Here is an 18,767-nt window from a genome sequence, read left to right on the forward strand (position 1 = left end):
CCCCTTACAAATTATTTATGAGCTCTCTTCATATTTTTTCCTGCTAGAGAATAACGCAAGGACAAACAGCGTTCGCGTGGTAGCCTCTTTAAAGATATTACATTGTTCGCTTTACAATTTTCCTACATATTAAACATGTAAGTACGCGGGTTCACTTATTATTTCCGCGCGTTTCGTGAGTGTGAAAATATGCCCTACTTTTTCATTATTAGTATGTGCTCCGCGTCACAAGAGAACAGTACACGTGGGGTTTTTCTTTAGATATTATTTATGGCACGTTCGCGACTAAGGAGCCACTTTGGAGAATTAAGTAAACGATGCAACGTTCAGTGACCAGTCGAGACATTTACTTCCTTATAGGGGTAGAATCGCGTTTTCAGGATTGCAAGGATGCGGGATGCGCCTTCTCATTTCTCGATAATGCAAAGATGGGGGTTTTCAGTAGTCAAAAGCGCTAGATAAAAGATTAATCTAGGTTGCAATCACCCCTAAAAGTCCTATTTTTATGTTTACGAGGCGTAATTTACAATATTCGGAAGCATAAAGCTGCGCATGTAACTATTTTCATAAAACTGAGGCGGTACATGGTGCAGAATAATGCAAATTACGCCTCGTAAACGTAGAAATAAGACTTTTGAGGGCGACTGCAGCCTAGATTGATGTTTCATCTAGCGCTATTGACTACTGAACAACCCCATCGCCTGCATTATCGAGAAATGAGCATCTCGCACCCTTGCAATCCTGAAACGCGAGTCTACCCCTTTAACTGAAGTCCCCTGGCAAATGAAATACGCTTTAATTACAACAGAAGTGTCAAATCTAGTGTCTTTCATAAACATTTGTATCTTATCAATGTGAATCTCATGTAAATGCATGAAATGAGGTAAAATATTATGATGAATGTATGTACAGAAACTCGTGACAAATTCTATTAATATTTTCAGAGGCAACTAGACCGTGGATTTTATGCATTTATAACGTATCAGTAAATACGAAGTAGCATTTAAAGAAAACCGATTTCCGCTGAAGCTTTATTGTCAAAAATTAGTATCGAAGTACTGGAATTTCAGCTTCAAAACTAAAGATAATATAAATATCACTCAAATATTTGTTAAAAGAATTCATTTTGTTATTCATGTGATATTATTCTACGGTGTTAAAAGGTTTGTTCATTTAAAATGTAATAAATAAAAAAGTTACTGTACTCGTTACTGTACTCAGGATTTATTTAATCCTTAGCACTCGAATGGTGACTCTGAGATACCACTAAAAATTGCTTAAAAACCATTATTGAAAATATTGTTTACATTATTAAATATGTCAGTGTCTGATCACTTGCTAAACATTTAGATATTGTACGAGGTATTATACCAATTTCGTATCCACAAAATTTAAAAATCCATAGGGAATTTACTCGAGTGCTGAGGGTTAATATTGTGGAGAAACTAAATTTTCCGAATAATTTCTGTGAAATCAATGATCACTGTCTCCCCTGTGACGAAACATAAGCTTTCGATAATTATCGATTGTGTTGCATTAAATTCGTTAAAATAACTGTTATACACTATGGTCTCTGTGTAAAATATTTTCTAGAGTCTTCGAGATTCCGCCTCGGCGAGAATTTTGAGTGTAATTTGCTAAAAGAATGGTCGGTGTCTTCTAATTCCTGCGTGAATGTGCGCTTACGGGACGTTTCCTACACGGACGGAGTGTGACACGCGTATGTGTTCGGAGACGTTGATGTACGCAACGTTTATCCTCACGGGAATGTGCAGCACGGCGAGCTAACTGGATGGCACGGTTTCAGTCCGGGGGGTGCTACGAAATAGTATAGTTATATCAGAAATACTGAGGGTTGTGGGTGGCGGCAAACTGCACGAAGGAGGAAGAAGGAACAGGGTTGAAACGGGATGGTGGCAAATATAGAGTGAATAAGGGACTAGCTCGGCGGTAGGGGGTGAGGGGGGGAAACGAGGGGGGTATACGGTAGGGCCCCGGAGACCTCCGCAATATTTCATCATTATGCTGACACGACGGTAGGGTTAGTCGAATTTCTCCCTACTTCTCTTTCTTCTTCTGTCACTGTTTCTCTTTCGCGGAGCCTATCGCTCGTCACGATTCCTCTTCGTTTCTCCCGCGCTCGCTCCCGCCACTTGTGCCAATGATACAAAACTCGTTACATGCGTTCGTGAACGTAATACGTTGCGCGTTAGGTGAACCCGTACCTCGTAGGACATCGCCATTATTGAATTCGTCAGCCTCGCGTATAAAAACAGACTTTATGGGACACTTGCTGTTTGACCATCTGTACGGGGTAGATCGACTCGAAAGGGAGTGAGACGGCGAGCTGTAAGCGAGAAGAGGGTGTTCCAGCCACCGCACTGCGGGAAGCCAGAACTGCGATCCATACGTGTCCACTTGATGGCCAACAGATATACTCACGACCTACAGTCGTACAGTAAACCAATCTTTTTTTTTTTTTTATCAAGATTCTTCTGGTTTTTTTCCGGTGGAATATTGTTCTCCGAGAACACATTTCGGTCACGCCTGAATCAGGCGGCCTGATCAAACAAGACGGACAAGTTTGGTTCAGGGGGCACTTTGGTATATTGAACTTTCAAAATATTCATTAGATTTCCTTGCATTTGCTTGATGTGCAGTCAGTCTCGTGATTAATGGCATACACTTTAACCCTTTGCACTTGCAGCTATTCTAACTCGAAAATTAATCTTTTCTTCCGACCTACATACAATAATTCCATTTTACATGTACATAATTTTTGTCATTTTGTGGATATGAAATTGATGTGACACCTTATGCAATACTTAAATGTTTAGTGAGTGATTAGCTACCAGGATATCACTGTCCAACAAATTTCAACCTTTTTATGTTTCCAATATACTGTTGGGTGGATCTCATAAGAGTTTTCTGCGCTGATTCCGATCCGGTCCTGAATTTTTCTCCTGGACACACAGTTTTTGGGAAACATGGCTTTGAAAAAAACATATTTTTCAACTTTAAACAAATATTGTGGTGTTGTTATGAAAGATATTGAATTGTTCTTTACAGCAATAGATTCTGTAGACTTTCCCGAATACAGTGATATCCAATATTAATACATTATGATTGTTTAAACATGTTAAACATTTGATTCTGAAAGAAAATGATACGGGAACGGGTTAATTTTGCCGTTCTTACGTTAAATTATTGTCAATCGATTAATATTTTACCATATCGTGAAAAGAATCAAGACTCGTTTAGATAAACGATTGTTAAAAAAATTCTTCCAGAAAGAACCAAATATTTGTGAAAAGAATAAGAAATTATTCATTTTATTAGAAAAATTGTTTCTTCTTATTTCTGGGAAAAATCGGCAGAAAGTGGCTTGCTTAGCTTCTGATCTTCCCAATTCAATTTCGGTAATATCTTCGAAGTGGGGCTGGTACATACAATACAAACAAAACTCCGTCAAAATTGATTGCGTTCCGCCCAGTGTGTTACGAATTGTCCCACTGGTGAGATAATACATGGGCAACGCCCCTACGCTTGAAAAGATCATTCCGGGTCGCTGCACATTGGTTATTTCACCCTACTGCTATACTATCCTCCACTCATGAACCTCAGATTGCTTGTATTAGCATAAAACCCTCAAACGACAGGCAGCAAATTGTAATTCAATTGGAACACAGGCATGACTTTCCCACTTATTACAATGTGCTGACACATTTTTTAACACATGTATTTAATCCTTCCTAATTGAAATAATTTTATCATTATTATTTATTTACAATTGATTTTAATGTGGTCGCATTAACAGCGAGTTCCTCAACGACCACATGATTTACACTTGGCTATAACATAATTTGTAAAAATGCATATAGTTAAGTATTCAAAATATATATTGTACATTTCCACTTGAAATTGAATAAATATTTGTTACATGATCGTACGTTCAGTATTTATGTGTCAAAATTATTTAGACATGTGTTTTGTTCATTCAAGACACTTTTTGTTCAGAATTTTTTAATATGATGCCAAATGATTTTCTGAGACATTGATTTATTATTGATGAAACGTGGCATTTTTCCTATATGAGGTATGAAATTATCCGTATCCGCGAGAATAGTGAATGTATTAATAATTAAAGTACGAGAATGAAAACTGCTGTGCGCACCGTTAACGACGATAATAGAGTGTAATTAAAAATGTAATTAATTGTTTCCCGTGATCAGATATTTTCGGTTATTTAAAACCACTCATGCAGAATTTGTTGCATTTTATTGTGACATTCGAACATTGGATTTTGCGGAGCACTAGCACGATTTCAACGTACACACCTTGTTGCAATAATTATTTCATTGGTAAGCTTTTCCGGTGATGTAAATGTTAAGTTTTAATGAAATTATTATGTTTCAGTGTCCATTTATGCACATAACAATCTATCACAATGTAAATGGAATTACATTAATACCGGTCTTATTCCATTTGCAATATTTTAGTAATCGCTTTATTATGAATTTTACTGACAAAGGGTTAAAATGCGTTTTTACTCGAGGGAGAGAAATTATAATATTAACGATTGCTGAAGATGTGGTAGAAAATTTGTTAATACAGAAAAAATTGTACGCACTTGTAGAGAAGAATCTTTTAATCGAACACATTTAGAATTCTTAATCATTATGAAAAATACTGTAAAATCGTGAAAGATACTTTAGCGCTTGTTAATTTATTAATTGCGAGAATACCTTCATTATACTTGGCAAGAATACACACGTATTATACGTATATTGTAATCAATGAAAATACATAAATGCATGTCTATTGCTGATTTGAAACATACAGATAATTTAATTTGAATTCATAAATAGTATAGTAATAGTTTCTTTTTTAAACTAGGCACGAAAATAATGTTTTGAAATTATTCCTTTGTGCAATGATCGTTATTTTACACTGAAAATATTAACGTAAACAATTGATTTTCTCACCTACGCATACACATGGCTAACGCGGTAGTCAATGTATAATATTAAAGTAGAAAAGCTGTTTTCTTTTTACAATTCCTTCAGCATATTAGTCGCATACCATTACTGTCCCTTAAATACTTAATTGCATGTCAATTGTAAATGAGGTACTGCTACGGCTACGAATAAAATACGAGCAAATAAGACCATAAAGTAATTGAAATAATTGCGTACAAAAGCGACGACACGAAGAGTGTTGCTGCATTTTATGAGCGGTACAAATAATTATGTTCTCGCAACATACATATGTACTACTAAAAAACTACCATACTATGATTAAGTAACTTATTCCCACTCTTAAGTGTTACGAATTCGGTGTAAGCCCCTGGCACTCTGGACAATAAACTGATCAAGTAGATAATCTAAATTAATAGTTAATAGTTGTTACACTATGTGTTTTAAAGAAACTATAAAAATTTGTGAAAATTATGGTAGTCAGAGTATACATTCTTATCTAAACTTTCTTTTGCCCGCCAGTGTACCATGGTCTAAAGAGAGAGATACAGTAAATCACAATAATATTCGGACACTTATGAAAGGATGATAACTTTTTTAACATCGGACCATACTACTTGGATTGTTTCGGAAAGTTAGAGCAATTAGTTTACTACAAGACGCGAAGAAATTTTTAGACAAAATTACAATTGATCGGAATTACAGAGAAAATACTAGGAGTTGTTGTTTATAGCTTCTTTAACGTTGAAAACGTGCGAAATCTTTCATTTAGTGTTGAAACTAGAGTTGAACAGATGAAACGTTTCGAGATTATTAACATTGATAATACAATTCAAGACCATTGAATTCGGCGAGGTGAATCTTGTTTCATGTAATTACCGAAACGCTTTTCATGCAATCAAAAAGGAACAATCATTGTTTATCAATGACAATGACCGCGTGTTCGTGCAGAAAATATTGATACATATGTGTATAGTATATCAAAAAAGCGGACTCACAAAGAGGTGTGAATGTACCTGATGATGCGGCCGGTTATTTGGATGGGGGGTTGGCATATGGGCTCCATGATGGTAGACGGAAACAGGGTCATGCTTCAGAGGCATTGGGGTGCCCGCGTTGTGTTTTCCTAAATCCGCAGCTAAAGCCTCCGCCCTCGAAAGTAAGCCGTCTTGTAGACCACTGTTCAAGCCCCCGAATAAGTCACCCTGAAACGTTAAAAGCGACGCGTGACACTGATTGAAGAATCATGGATCACGAGTCAGGTTGAAGTAGCAGGCACTCTTCAAGGAAGCCTCGAAGAAAGTCTTTTTAAACGAATTTAAATCACATCGGACAAATCTCTTAATGTCCTTGATACCATACGATCTGACTAGTTTTCAGTTTAGGGTGAGACGGATTCAAGGGTAGAGGAAAGGAGACGGTATTACATTGTATTTTACTAACAAAATTACTGCTCTAATAAAATTATCGTTAGACAGCGGATCTTCAAGTAAAATAAACTTTTTCTACCTGATTTGCGACAAACTGGAGTAAAATAGAAATTTACTTTCTTTCTTGATATGTTTAATAGGTTGAAAACTATATAACAGCATTTTTTAATTCATTTTTATATAAAATCCGCTGTCAACAAATATGGGACTTTCCATGAAAACGGGAACGTAGAGGAATATTACTAGACTGCGGATCTTTATGCAAAATAAAAGTTTTCCAAGTCAATTACAAGAAATAGGAGCTGCACAAACATTTATTTCTTGTCTTAATAATTTTATTATGCCACAGAGAATATAATCGTATTTTTCAAATCGTCAGATATTTTTACTGTTTTGTGTTTCACCTAAACATTTTCATCATAAATGCATAAAATCCGCAGTCTAAATATTACGTACTGAATTTTTCGTTCCGATACATTAAATTAAAGCATTCCTCATTTCGTAGAACGGATGTTTCTGCTCTTCTAATTCTATGCGTAATTACCTAATTTCCGGATCTCCATATATCGGTACATTTACTTCTAACGGATTATCTTCGACAATTAGTATATTAGTCATTCTACTAAGCGCATCTACATGTTGCATCCGCGTACCGGGTCGATGCTCCACTTCATAGTCGGAACTTTGGAGCTCTAAAGCACATCTTGCGATGCGTGGATTCATCCTTTTTCCTAAATGTAAGTTTCAAGGATTCGCAATCGATAGCTATCTTAAACTTTAGTCCCTATAAATAAACTCTGAACTGGCATGAGGAGCAACGCATAAATTACAGCAAGTGTTTCCAGTTCGAAACTGTGCTAACGACGCGCGACGCTTAAACTCGGCTGTACATTTTGAAAAATACAGAACGGGATGGTATTTCATATCCGGTTTTCGTTGAAACAGTACTGCATCAAAACCTAGGGTACTGGCATCGCAGTGGAATTAAATTGGGTCCTTTGGACTATAAATAGCAAGTACCGAGATGATATTAATTTTCATTTAATTTCCTCGAATACCTCTAATAGTCTAATTCTTTTGTACCGAAATGGAATTGAACATCAGTCTTCAGTAAATTATACAGGGTTTTGCGATTATAGGTTTGTAGGTTTATTTAGACTTTATTTTATTTATTTAAGACTTTGTAGATTTTTCGTATTTTGAGGTACGGGAAATTTTTCTACCGCGGCGATACCGTTTCCGACCTGTATATCGTTCTCTTCGATAACATATCCTAAATATTCTTAGTTCCATTTCATTTGTTTAATAGGTTGAAAATAATACAACAGAATTTTTTAATTCTTCTAATATCTTTCGTGTTTTAAATTACGTCTACTCGTTTTCGTCATAAATGCACCAAATCTGCTGTCATTACATTCGATAAGACGATAAACGTTTGTGTTCATATTGTGTAAAAGGAATTAGCCCCAGATCTGCATAGATTGATCATTTATTTATGGAATTCCAAGCTTATTTTAAAATTGGGACAAGCTCGACATCAGTGATTGATACACGATTATTGCGAATAGTAAAGTATAAATAATCTATTTCATTTTGAGTCACTATCCTTGAAAGTTAAATATTTTATTTGTCGTGGTTAATTTTTAAAATCATATTTGACCGATTCAGCTTGACTGATTCTATGTCTCCGAAAGAGAGGCCTAAACGATGAAATTTTAAGCGATCTACCTCGTCATCGAAATTTTTATTTGTTTTTAAAGCCATAAAATGGTTTACAATATATTGGAAATACAAGGCTCAAATATTGAGTGAATACATGGAATCATTCAACTAAATATATTTCATTTTTATCCATTTTCGTTTGTTATACATGTATAATGTATGCGCCGTTGTTCTTGGAAGTGGCATAAGTCCACTTATTTATTAATTTCTTTTTAAAATATCTGAGTAAAACTACCATTAACTCATTTTGTCCAAAAATGGACTTATACCACATTTAAAAACAACGGCTAATATGTAAGAATGTATAATATTATCTGATACATTTTTTAAATGTTTTAAAAATATTTGATCTCTAAATTTTATCCAACTATGTCCCAAACCCAGCACACACGCACGTTTTTTTATATTTTCACTGAATAACTCGATTTGATTACTTTGGAAATGCGACGCGTGGAAAAAATGTAAAAAGGGATTTCGTTTCAGTGAAGTTTATGGAGAATAATTCCGGAAAATAGTTTTCTAATTCTGTAAAAGTGTACAATTTTGTAATGTGCCGAATATTTTTGTTATACCGATTATTTATATGTTTACATGGGAATTATATTAGTCGAAAATATTGCTTAAAGCCCTATAATGCAAATAAGTACGTGGTTCGTTTATATGTATAAATGTATCCGGTCAGAGGTCACTCTACGGACTCAACATGGCCGTCCGATCGATATACTAAAAATAGTTTTGACACTGGAAACTTGGATTTAGCTTTTCACAGACTTTGAATCACACGAAAGTTTCATTTAAACTGACAGTCGCACTGCAAAATTTTTTGTAATTATCTTTGCTATTGCGACGTGACAATATATTTATATTGTTCACATTGTTATTATTGTTATTATTTCACATACATGTCCTTTATACATAACGATATCAATATATCTTCATTATGGCAAGGTTGAAATGCATTTGAATGGTAAAATTATTTTATAATTATTTTGGACTATTTCAACATACCTTAATATGTATAATATTTTACAGTAAATATATTCCTACACGATACAACCGTTATTTTCACGAACATAATTACTAGATTGCGGGTCTTTATGCGATATAAAAATATTTCAAATCAACTGTAACAAACGTAAGATAAATGAGAACGTATGTCTTCTTCTAATAAATTTAATCAGCTGAAAATATCTAAAATTCTACGAATATTATAATTCTAATAATACCGTAAATTCTTCTAATAGCTTGATAGTTTTGTATTTCATCTGGTCGTTTTTGTTGTAAATGCATAAAATCTGCAGTTTAATTACAGTATTCTATTTGAATATTGTATCATAACTAGACTGCGAATCTTTATGCATTTATAACAAAACTGGCAATGATTACGTAGATGAAAGTCAATGTATGATTTCTCCTGTATTAAAACCATTAAGGGAAGTTACAGCATTCAATTTAGTTTGTATTTCTTGCAATCGATACAGACTATTCTTATTTTGCACAAAGATCCACAGTCTAATCATTGCTAGCGTTCAAACGAACTGTAAAACTGAAATGAATAATTTTCTACAATTGTCTTTTCTATGTTCAACGTACCTAAACTGAAATATACATATTCAGTGATTATTCGCTCGGGCAAAGGTACGTTAAAAGCAACTACGTATGACCTATGAGATTCGGTAATCAAATTCGTTTGGTTATCAAATGTCCCTAGGGCTGCTGGACAGCATATTTTCGGGTTGAAGTGCTACTAAAACCGGACCCGCGGAGGGGTGTGGTGTATGGTCCCCTTTATCAACTTACAATTTGTAGATACAAACTCATAAGTATTCATGACTGCATATGTAACGCGGAAACGAATATAAAATTGCATTCAATTTTATAATTTCAACTTTGCAATTCTGAATGCGAATTTTATATTATCTAGTATTCAATGAAAAATAATATGTATACACATTATCGACTTCTAAGTAATGTTCAAGTATCCCACGGAGAGAATATTAACAAATTTCGAGATAACACGTCGACAATGTATATCTTCCACAAAAGAAAGTCAACTAAAATCGATATTTGTAATTCGCCAACTCGAGTTGACTCGAGAATAGTTTTTTAATAATTCTTGTTTACATACATATACATGTACATATGAATACATTCGCGACGGAGCAAGTTGTTATGGAACAATGTGCCCCAAGTTACAGTAGCAACTAGCCCCAATTTACACGTGGAAAGATAAGGATAAAAGAGTCAGTGACATCGATATTAAATCATTGAAATAAACCAGAAAAAGTAATGATCAAATAATATTTACTTAACTAGTATTTACGTAACTAAGCCTTCGTTAAAAACACGCTATACTATCGCGGACGGCACAAAAATGGACGACAGAGAACTTTCAGTCCCGGTCTCCCCTACTGTTTGCATTGTTAGTTTTGTAGAAATAATTCTACTGCCTCGCAGGCGTTGGACAAGGTATAGAATAGCTTCATCTTAACGTTGGAACATTATAATTGTTATTATAATCGTATTAACGCAGTGTTAATATAATTCGTCATTTCGTTGTAAAGAATCTATAATTATAATGTCACACAGTCATGTCATTGATAGTATATTATAATTTAAATGGCAATGATGAATCACGTAATTTCATGGGGACAATGATAAATGGCGAACAATCGTGGCTGGAGGGGTAATACGATTACTTACCCGGCGACATATTAATAACAGTTGCGAATCGAATTCATGGCTTCGCCTTGTCTAGATACGCTTGCACACCGTGGCAATCGATATTATATGGGATATTTTGCGTCACCTGCATCTGTCACTCGCGGCGCATTGCAAGGCTTGTCTGCCTCGCGAGGACTATTGTCATATTATTTCTAGAAAATCGTATCGATTTTAATGCGCGACGTTAGAACTTTTCGCCGTAACAAACGCCTCCGTAAATTGATATTCTGAACATCAAAAATATTATTGGTATATGCTTCACCGTTTAACTGATCGTTTGACTTTTCAATCGTACACAGCCTAGGGAGATGTAGCGTAAGGCAAATGAAATTCACGTAACAACAACTTTACCATAATCTACGTACGTTGTAAATAATAAAGTGATGACATAATAAAGTGAAAGAATTATTTGTTGAATTAACAGTAACTTGTAATTCCCAGTTAAAAGGTATAATTAAATTTTGAAACGATTTACCTAAACAGACCCACAGCGTTTCGCTTTTTGCGACTTCCCATAGTTGATGATGCATATTTATATGTATAATGCATATTGGACGTGTACTACGTAATAAATATACAATATTTAATATTACAAGCCTGACATTGAAATTTTATTTTGGCATTGGCCGAGCAGAACTCGTCCGCTGTAGCCGCGTTCTGATTGGCCCACCTTTTTTCATTAATAACTCCATAAGAAAGCCGCGGAGAAGATTTTCGATAAAAAGTGAAAAACTGACTTCAAACGACCTTAGGAGTCAACAAGTTCAAGGAAATACAACATTTTTGAGACAGCCTGTATGCATAAAGCCGTACGTTTTTATTGCAATGATATGTCCGATCTCTTTCATTAACATGTGGAATTTTCCGATACGATTACTTTTTCGGTCTACTAGACAGGCATTGTTAGTGACGTTTTCCTCGAAGTGTATGTTCCATAATAGATGATCTCTTATCGGATTTGCATCTGAAGACTAGGGCAATCAATACACCGTACTGATGTTTTTCGTCCTAAATTCGGTATAAATATGACATCGTTGTTCCCTGTTATTGCTTTCATAAATCCTTCATTCATAAGAAAAGTGACACAACGCAAAACATGTTTGCAGTTTCAAGAAGAAGCATAATAATAAATATATAAATTGTGGTGTACTTTTTTTTATAACTAGACTGCGGATCTTTATGCAAAATAAAAAATGTCTACGTCGATTCCCAGTCACAGAGGTTACATAAAAAGTTCATTCTTGTTTTAATTATATTATTGAACTGGAACTAATACGTTGATGTCCTTAAATTTTTTAAATATATGTCCACTGTTTTAAATGCATAAAATCCGGAGTCTATTTATAACTAATGTACACGACAATTAATCCAGTATCTGAATAACAACAAACGATTTCACATTGATAAGTTGGTGATATACAATATCATATTTTCAGATGGATATTTATTCTTTAATACTCCTTGCTTTAGACCGAATATTGATTCGAAAATCTGGTCTGTGACTATTATAATACCGGTATAATGCTATCAATTCGATGACGTTTCTATAACTATTTTAAAATCGGTTCTAATAATAATTCTAGACTTCCTTTTGCGGATCCTCCGCGAACGTCCATTAACCTATTCTAACAAGGGACATTACCCTGTATTATATTCTAATACGTCCATGTATCAAAAATATGTACACTACTGTGCAAAAGAAAGAAGCACCCGGCCATATTTAATAGAAAAGCGTAAAAAATCAAATAAGAACACAGTAAGGTTTGATAAAGGATTCCGCACACAAGCTGTTCCGCTTGTGCATTACAATTTCTACATAGAGATATTGTTTGTCATTATATCTTATAATTATACTAGGTGCTTCTTCCTTTTGCACAGTAGTGAATATTGTTTACTTCTACTTTTGAGGAGTGCGTTTACCCCCAGCCCTAGATCAGGCAGTTCCAACCTATTCCCCTCCGACAACTGCAATCCGGAGAAGAGTAAGACTATTTCACTCCAGTTTGTTGCGATTCAGGTAGACAATTTTTATTTTGCATAAAAATCCGATTGCGAAAATTAGTACCCGATTTTTGGAGATCCTGCCATCTAAAGTTTTTACGAAATTTCAAACAGATTGTACGAATCTGAAGAAAATTGTAGAAAATGGTGGTGACTATACACTGGTGTATGTATAAAACACCATATACTGGTGTATGTATAAAATTTTGAAATTAATAAAATTGTTATTTTACAATGTAACCATTTATCTTCCAATAAGAACCGAAGCACAAGAAAATTCACGATTATTTTGCGCAGTACCATTGCTTGCTGCAAAGCAATTGTAATGCATTTACATTATACAAGAGAAGGTTGATTGATTTTTATTTCTGTTGAAAGCCAACAATTGGCTTTGTGATGTGGAGGCCAACAATTGAATTGTTGGTTGTACTTTCTCATTGTAAAACATTTTAAACGAACCGGTCGCGTCGACGCTAAAAACGCAACAGACAAAGAATACTAGATATCCATCTATGGGTGAAATTACAAAATGTTATGTGTCGTTATGAACCTGCAGCATTTGAGGCAAAGAAGTACAACAACACATATTCGAAACTTTCAATTTGAAACGAGCATCATAAATTTGAAAACGTCATGTGACTATGTATGATTGTTACTTTTGATTATATAGTTGATTCTGTAAGATGCGTATTTACAATATTTACTAAATATGTTAGTGTTCATTTATTTATTCTCTTATACAATAGACGAGATAAAAGAGATAAAATGCCTAGTAAACAGAAAGAAGTTGAATAATAATTTGAATACTTATCAAATTGTCTCGTTTAAAATTGAATTTCGCTTACTGAGATAAATAGCTATAGTTTGCTAAAATATAAGTCGCAACGTCGCAAGTATTCTCATAAGATAGAAAAGCAAAATTAGAAAAGGGGTTGAAACTAAAAAGTTTTGTTAGAGTTATGAAATTTTTAGATGTTTACGGTACGCATAGTTCAGCAATGTTAGTCGAGGCTGAAAGGGATACACTGTCCACTTATTTCATTATAAACTGTGATGTTCACATGGATCAATATTGCATGCGAAAACCACCGTCGTACATCAATGCTTCGATTATTTATGAACTTCTTTGGTCTTTGTAGAGTACGTGTACCTACTGGCTGTCTGTAGGTTGCTGAACTACCACCACTTTTCTAATTCGAAGTTCCTTTGTCTATTCCCCTTCGTTTCTGTAAGGAAGACTAGGGAAGACACCGCGCCGTTTATGTATAGCGCATCTTTTTCCTGCCGTTTCGCGCTCTAGGAATCTGTTTCCTTGCATAACTTACGTAACTTGCAGAACGATCGTCGAAGAATTCACTTACGACGACGAAATGTTGTTATTTGGACGTGTTCAACATGTACGCGATATTCATAAAATATTGTCGCGGGAATCTAATAAAAATAGATCGTCGGAGTATTTTAACTCGAAAATTAAACATTTCTTCTTTACTTTCATTGATACAGTCCTCGACGAAATAATAAGACACCTAGCATATTTGTAAATCGAGCTCACTAGATCATTCTAGATCGACTAGACTTTTATCTAACTGCTTTCCTCGACCCATTATTTATTTTTCGTTGTAATAAATGTACTTATACTGTAAGAAAATCACAAGATTCAACGTCTGAATACGTTCGCAGTAGAACACTTAATGGCAGAAGTTACATGAGTGGAAAATAAGCCGAATGTCTAATACTTTTGTCGAAGCAATGTCAGTCCGTGTTCACATATCTTTCTCTAATTTTGCTATGGTATGCGATACAATCCTAAGATTTTGCGTGTTTACTTTGGAGATAGTATGTAGTATTCAGAATGTAACGAAGTGTACACTTTCCACCTTCAAATACAAGAAATTTAAAAGTATGCTAGGTGTCTTATTATTTTGTCGAGGACTGTAGTAGACACCGATAAAGTTCGGTTGCAAAACTTTGGTACTACCTTCGACGTGTATCCACGCGGCGGTAAAGGTAAACCCGTTTGCTGTGTGACAGACAGTCTTGCTAACAGAAACAAATACTGCACTTAAGCAAAGTGTTAATAGGACGATAAATTCTAGATTACCTTTTCTCTTGAAACGAGGGAGAAGGACTTGGGTTGAGGTTGAGGTTGAGGGTGCTCTAGCTACAGAAGCTCCATATGTACAATACCGTTCAAAAGTATCTGGACACGTATACAGGGTGAAGCCCCTAAGACTTACATCGAAAATATCTTTGTTGCAAACTTCCAGATCTTTACACCTTGGATTTTTTTATCACTTCGAACTTCGATTAATCGCGACGGTTCGATACGTCGATGGCAGAATTTCGACGGTAGGTTCGCAAACGAACGTGTACGAGTTAGTTGGACGCGATGTCATATAGTCTACAGATTTGTGTTTTGATGTCATTAATATTATAAAACTATTTAATGCCATATTAGCCGTAAATTGTTGGTCATTGCAACAGTCATGAATTTCCTCGACGCATAGCGTGCTGATTACTTGTTCCCCACTTTATGACTCTTCTGTTCGTTTGGTATTAATGAACCAATGCTCATATTATTACTTATACACGCGGCGATGATTAGAATTGGAACCGTAATTATAAAAAAGGATTTACCTGTCATTAAAACAACAAGCAATTAGCGATGAATGACATTTCACTACCATTTTTGGCTATAATTAGTTGGACAAGTTCCTAACGTGCCAACAGATACGTATTGTAGTAGTCTTTTATGGGAAACTCTCGCATATGTCAGGAGACGTAATGAAAAACACTTAAGAAGTAATCGGAAACCGATCATTACACTTGCTGGAACAAAAATGTAGCTGGAAACAATATCTTTCCAACGAAATTTTACAGCTAAAAAACAAAACGTATCCCAACCTTTACGACAGTCCTTTAAGTACGGCATTAATAATAAAGGGTCAACACAATTCTGATTTTACACGAAGGAGTCGAGAATTAGTGTGACGCTCTGTAGTCGTTCGTTCGAATTTAGAGCATTCTTTGTATATGTCAGCAGAGAAGTTTTCTCAAGACATCAGAATTGGTGGAAGCAGGACAGAAATGAGGAAAGCGACGGTAACACCGGGCTACGGATACAGATTGCTCTTGTTAACTATGTAGTTAGCACCTCGTGCAGTTGTTTAGCAAAGTTTCAGCGGAGTCTCCCTTCGGGCTCGATCCGGTACGTCCCCGTGGTTAATAGAGTCATTTTTCCGAGCTGCCTGCGGCAAACCCACCCGTTAAATACGCCTTCCTACTCCTACTCCCGCACGTTAAAGATTAGCCAATTACAATTGAATTATCGCACCCTACAAACCGTCCGTGTAATTTATCTGCTCGAGCTGATTTGCGAGAAGGCGGGAATGATTAAGCTCGTAACCTACCACGTTTTACGAACCATTATATTTAACTTGTATCCCATTTAACTATCCGCCGTGCAATAACTCTCCCGCTGTAAGCGATTATGGCATAAATTAAGATTTCGTGTAGCCAGCAAGGTGAATCCACCCAGCAATACGAATAGCTAGACTGCGGCTTTTATGTTCTCACAACAAATATGCAAAACGGTCAAATGCAAAACGATAAAAACATTTAAAGAATTTACATATATGTACCGCTGTATTATTAGAGTATACGTATGCAGTTTCTAAATCTAGTGCAATGGAAAAGTGCAAAACCAAAACAATAAAAACATTTAAAGAATTCACGTATACCGCTGTATCATTCTCAGTCCATTAAAATTATTAAGAAATTTCCTACATCTTGCAATTGATGTATACAGAGTGTCCCAATAATGTTGTACTTCCTTGGAAGTAAGAAGAGGATTCTCGACGTCGTTTGAAGTAATTCTTTCCTTTGCGAACATGTTCTCCGCGACGGCGGATTAATAGGATAATTAAAAGTAGAATGCAATTTTTATTTGGCTCCTGTGTCCTGCAATCAATGCAAACATTTTTTATTTTGCATGAAGATCCGCAGTCTAATAATACAAGTTTTCGAATGGTTATTGGTGTCTGTAATTTAGGAGAGTCTTTAAAACTCAAATCTGAACACAGTTGAGTTAACATACGTAATACCGTAATAAAGATATTATTTTATAACATTAAGCACTGTAAAACCAACCAATTAATTCTTATTGAATTTTTATTATACGTTTTCATTCCTCCATCATTTTGTGCAGCGTTTCAAATTGAGAAAAAATCGAAACGCCTTTGTCAGACTGAAATAAAGTGCATAAATAAAATAGGTAGACCCGAATGTTATGGTGAATGGGGCACAACTCGATGCACTTGAACACACCGTACACAATCATGACTATATAATGGCTGCTGTTCTGTTTTCCATTACGCAGTAGCAATTGAAAATCAGCCCGCGGTTTAAAATAAAAACAATCAAGAATTCAGAAGGAGTTTACTCGGCTGACGGCAAAATGCACTTTAAAATCTGCAATTGTGAAAATGTATTACCGTTGTCGCAGCTACGCAGTATATCTTTAGTGCGCAGTCAAATGAATGCTTTCCTATTCGCGATTACTGTTTTTATCATTTTATTTGATTCAAACAACTCGACATTTATTTTGCGCGAAACCGTAAAGACAAATTTTGACAAACCATAACGAAACAAGCTTTTTACGTAAATACCAAACGGTAAATAACTTCTCCATTTTACCGGGAACAATGATCTCGTCATTTATTTTACTTGACTTTTTTTTTAATTCGGCCATTGTTCGGGCTATTTTTCACTGTCGGCTGGAAATCATTGTTTTAAACTAGAAACACTGTAAACGATAATACTTTGCAAATACCAAATCTAGTTTTTATAACCTGTTTTCGTTACTTAAAATAAGAAAGTTATATATATATTTTTTAAACTGTTGTGGTGTCAAGATTTTTAAAATATAACCATGCTTGCTACAATTTAAAAAGGTGTTTTGTAATGTTAGTATATTTTGTTTGTGAAATAGTCCATTATTACAATATATAATATATTTTTACGTAGCTTGCACATACTTTAAGAGTTAGTACATACTTTAGGAAGTGATCCTGGAGGCCAATCTAACAACAAGACAGAAATCAAGGACGGCAAAATTGCTGTATCAGCTTCGTTTTCAATTCATTAAAGATTAAAGTTCACCTATAGCAACACCTAAGCTCGCTCTCTTACCTAACTCGTTGATAACTTGAAAACAAAGCTGGAACCGTAGTATCGTAACTGTATATTTTCATGTAATTCTTAGATCAATTTGTAGAATCATCTTTTAAAGTATTGTAGATGCGTGAAACAAATATTTGAAAACCTGAATAAAACATCGACAAATCTATCTAAATATCTAATAAACGATTTCGGGTTCGATAGACAGATTATAGAATACTTTTCCACCTCGAGAAAATGAAATGATCGCTGCAAAAGTCCTGGCGGAGATCATCGCGGAAAAATAACGTAACGTAAAGTAAGAATTTTAAAATGAAATGGTGATTGTGTTAATTTTGAAGTCTGCTAGTTCAGAAACAAGGATAAAAGAAGAATAATAACGATTCGGAAAAGGTTGTTCTGAAATACGATCCTTTACCGAGGAAAGTTGACGACTAAAAACGACAGTTATTTAAGTCTAAATGCAGATCGTTCTCGAACCGGTGGACGGCGGATATCGCAAATTGGGACAATTATGTTATTTCCGTCCGATAACCTACATCGCAAAGTAGTCTGACACATGAATTAATAAATTCTTCCAGAAAATCTGACGTCTGACACGAAAGTGAGCAGACTGTTCAAATTATCACTTGCATGGCGGAGTACCTGCTGTTTAGAGTAACGAGTACCTATATTACCGGCGCCGAGTCGCGTCGCCTCGCGTCGCACCGTGTGCTGTCCTCTGCTATGATCAAAT

The 18,767-nt window shown here is 35.2% G+C and overlaps 2 protein-coding genes across 3 annotated transcripts in view; one reads left to right on the forward strand and one right to left on the reverse strand.

Moving 5' to 3' along the window:
- The window catches only part of LOC143213564 (P protein), a 140,797-nt gene that overhangs the window by 54,784 nt on the left and 67,246 nt on the right, over positions 1 to 18,767 (forward strand). The gene's annotated exons all lie outside the window — the stretch shown is intronic.
- The window catches only part of Acj6 (abnormal chemosensory protein 6), a 102,306-nt gene that overhangs the window by 40,145 nt on the left and 43,394 nt on the right, over positions 1 to 18,767 (reverse strand). The window contains exon 3 of one of the 2 annotated variants that reach the window (XM_076433548.1): positions 5,993 to 6,181. In XM_076433548.1, coding sequence (XP_076289663.1) covers positions 5,993 to 6,181 — 189 coding nt within the window. Of the gene's footprint in view, positions 1 to 5,974; positions 6,182 to 18,767 lie in introns of both variants that reach the window. The other variant, XM_076433547.1, reaches the window with a different exon arrangement.

The sequence above is a fragment of the Lasioglossum baleicum genome, chromosome 11 (assembly GCF_051020765.1).
Source record: "Lasioglossum baleicum chromosome 11, iyLasBale1, whole genome shotgun sequence".
Taxonomy (NCBI): Eukaryota; Metazoa; Arthropoda; class Insecta; order Hymenoptera; family Halictidae; genus Lasioglossum; species Lasioglossum baleicum.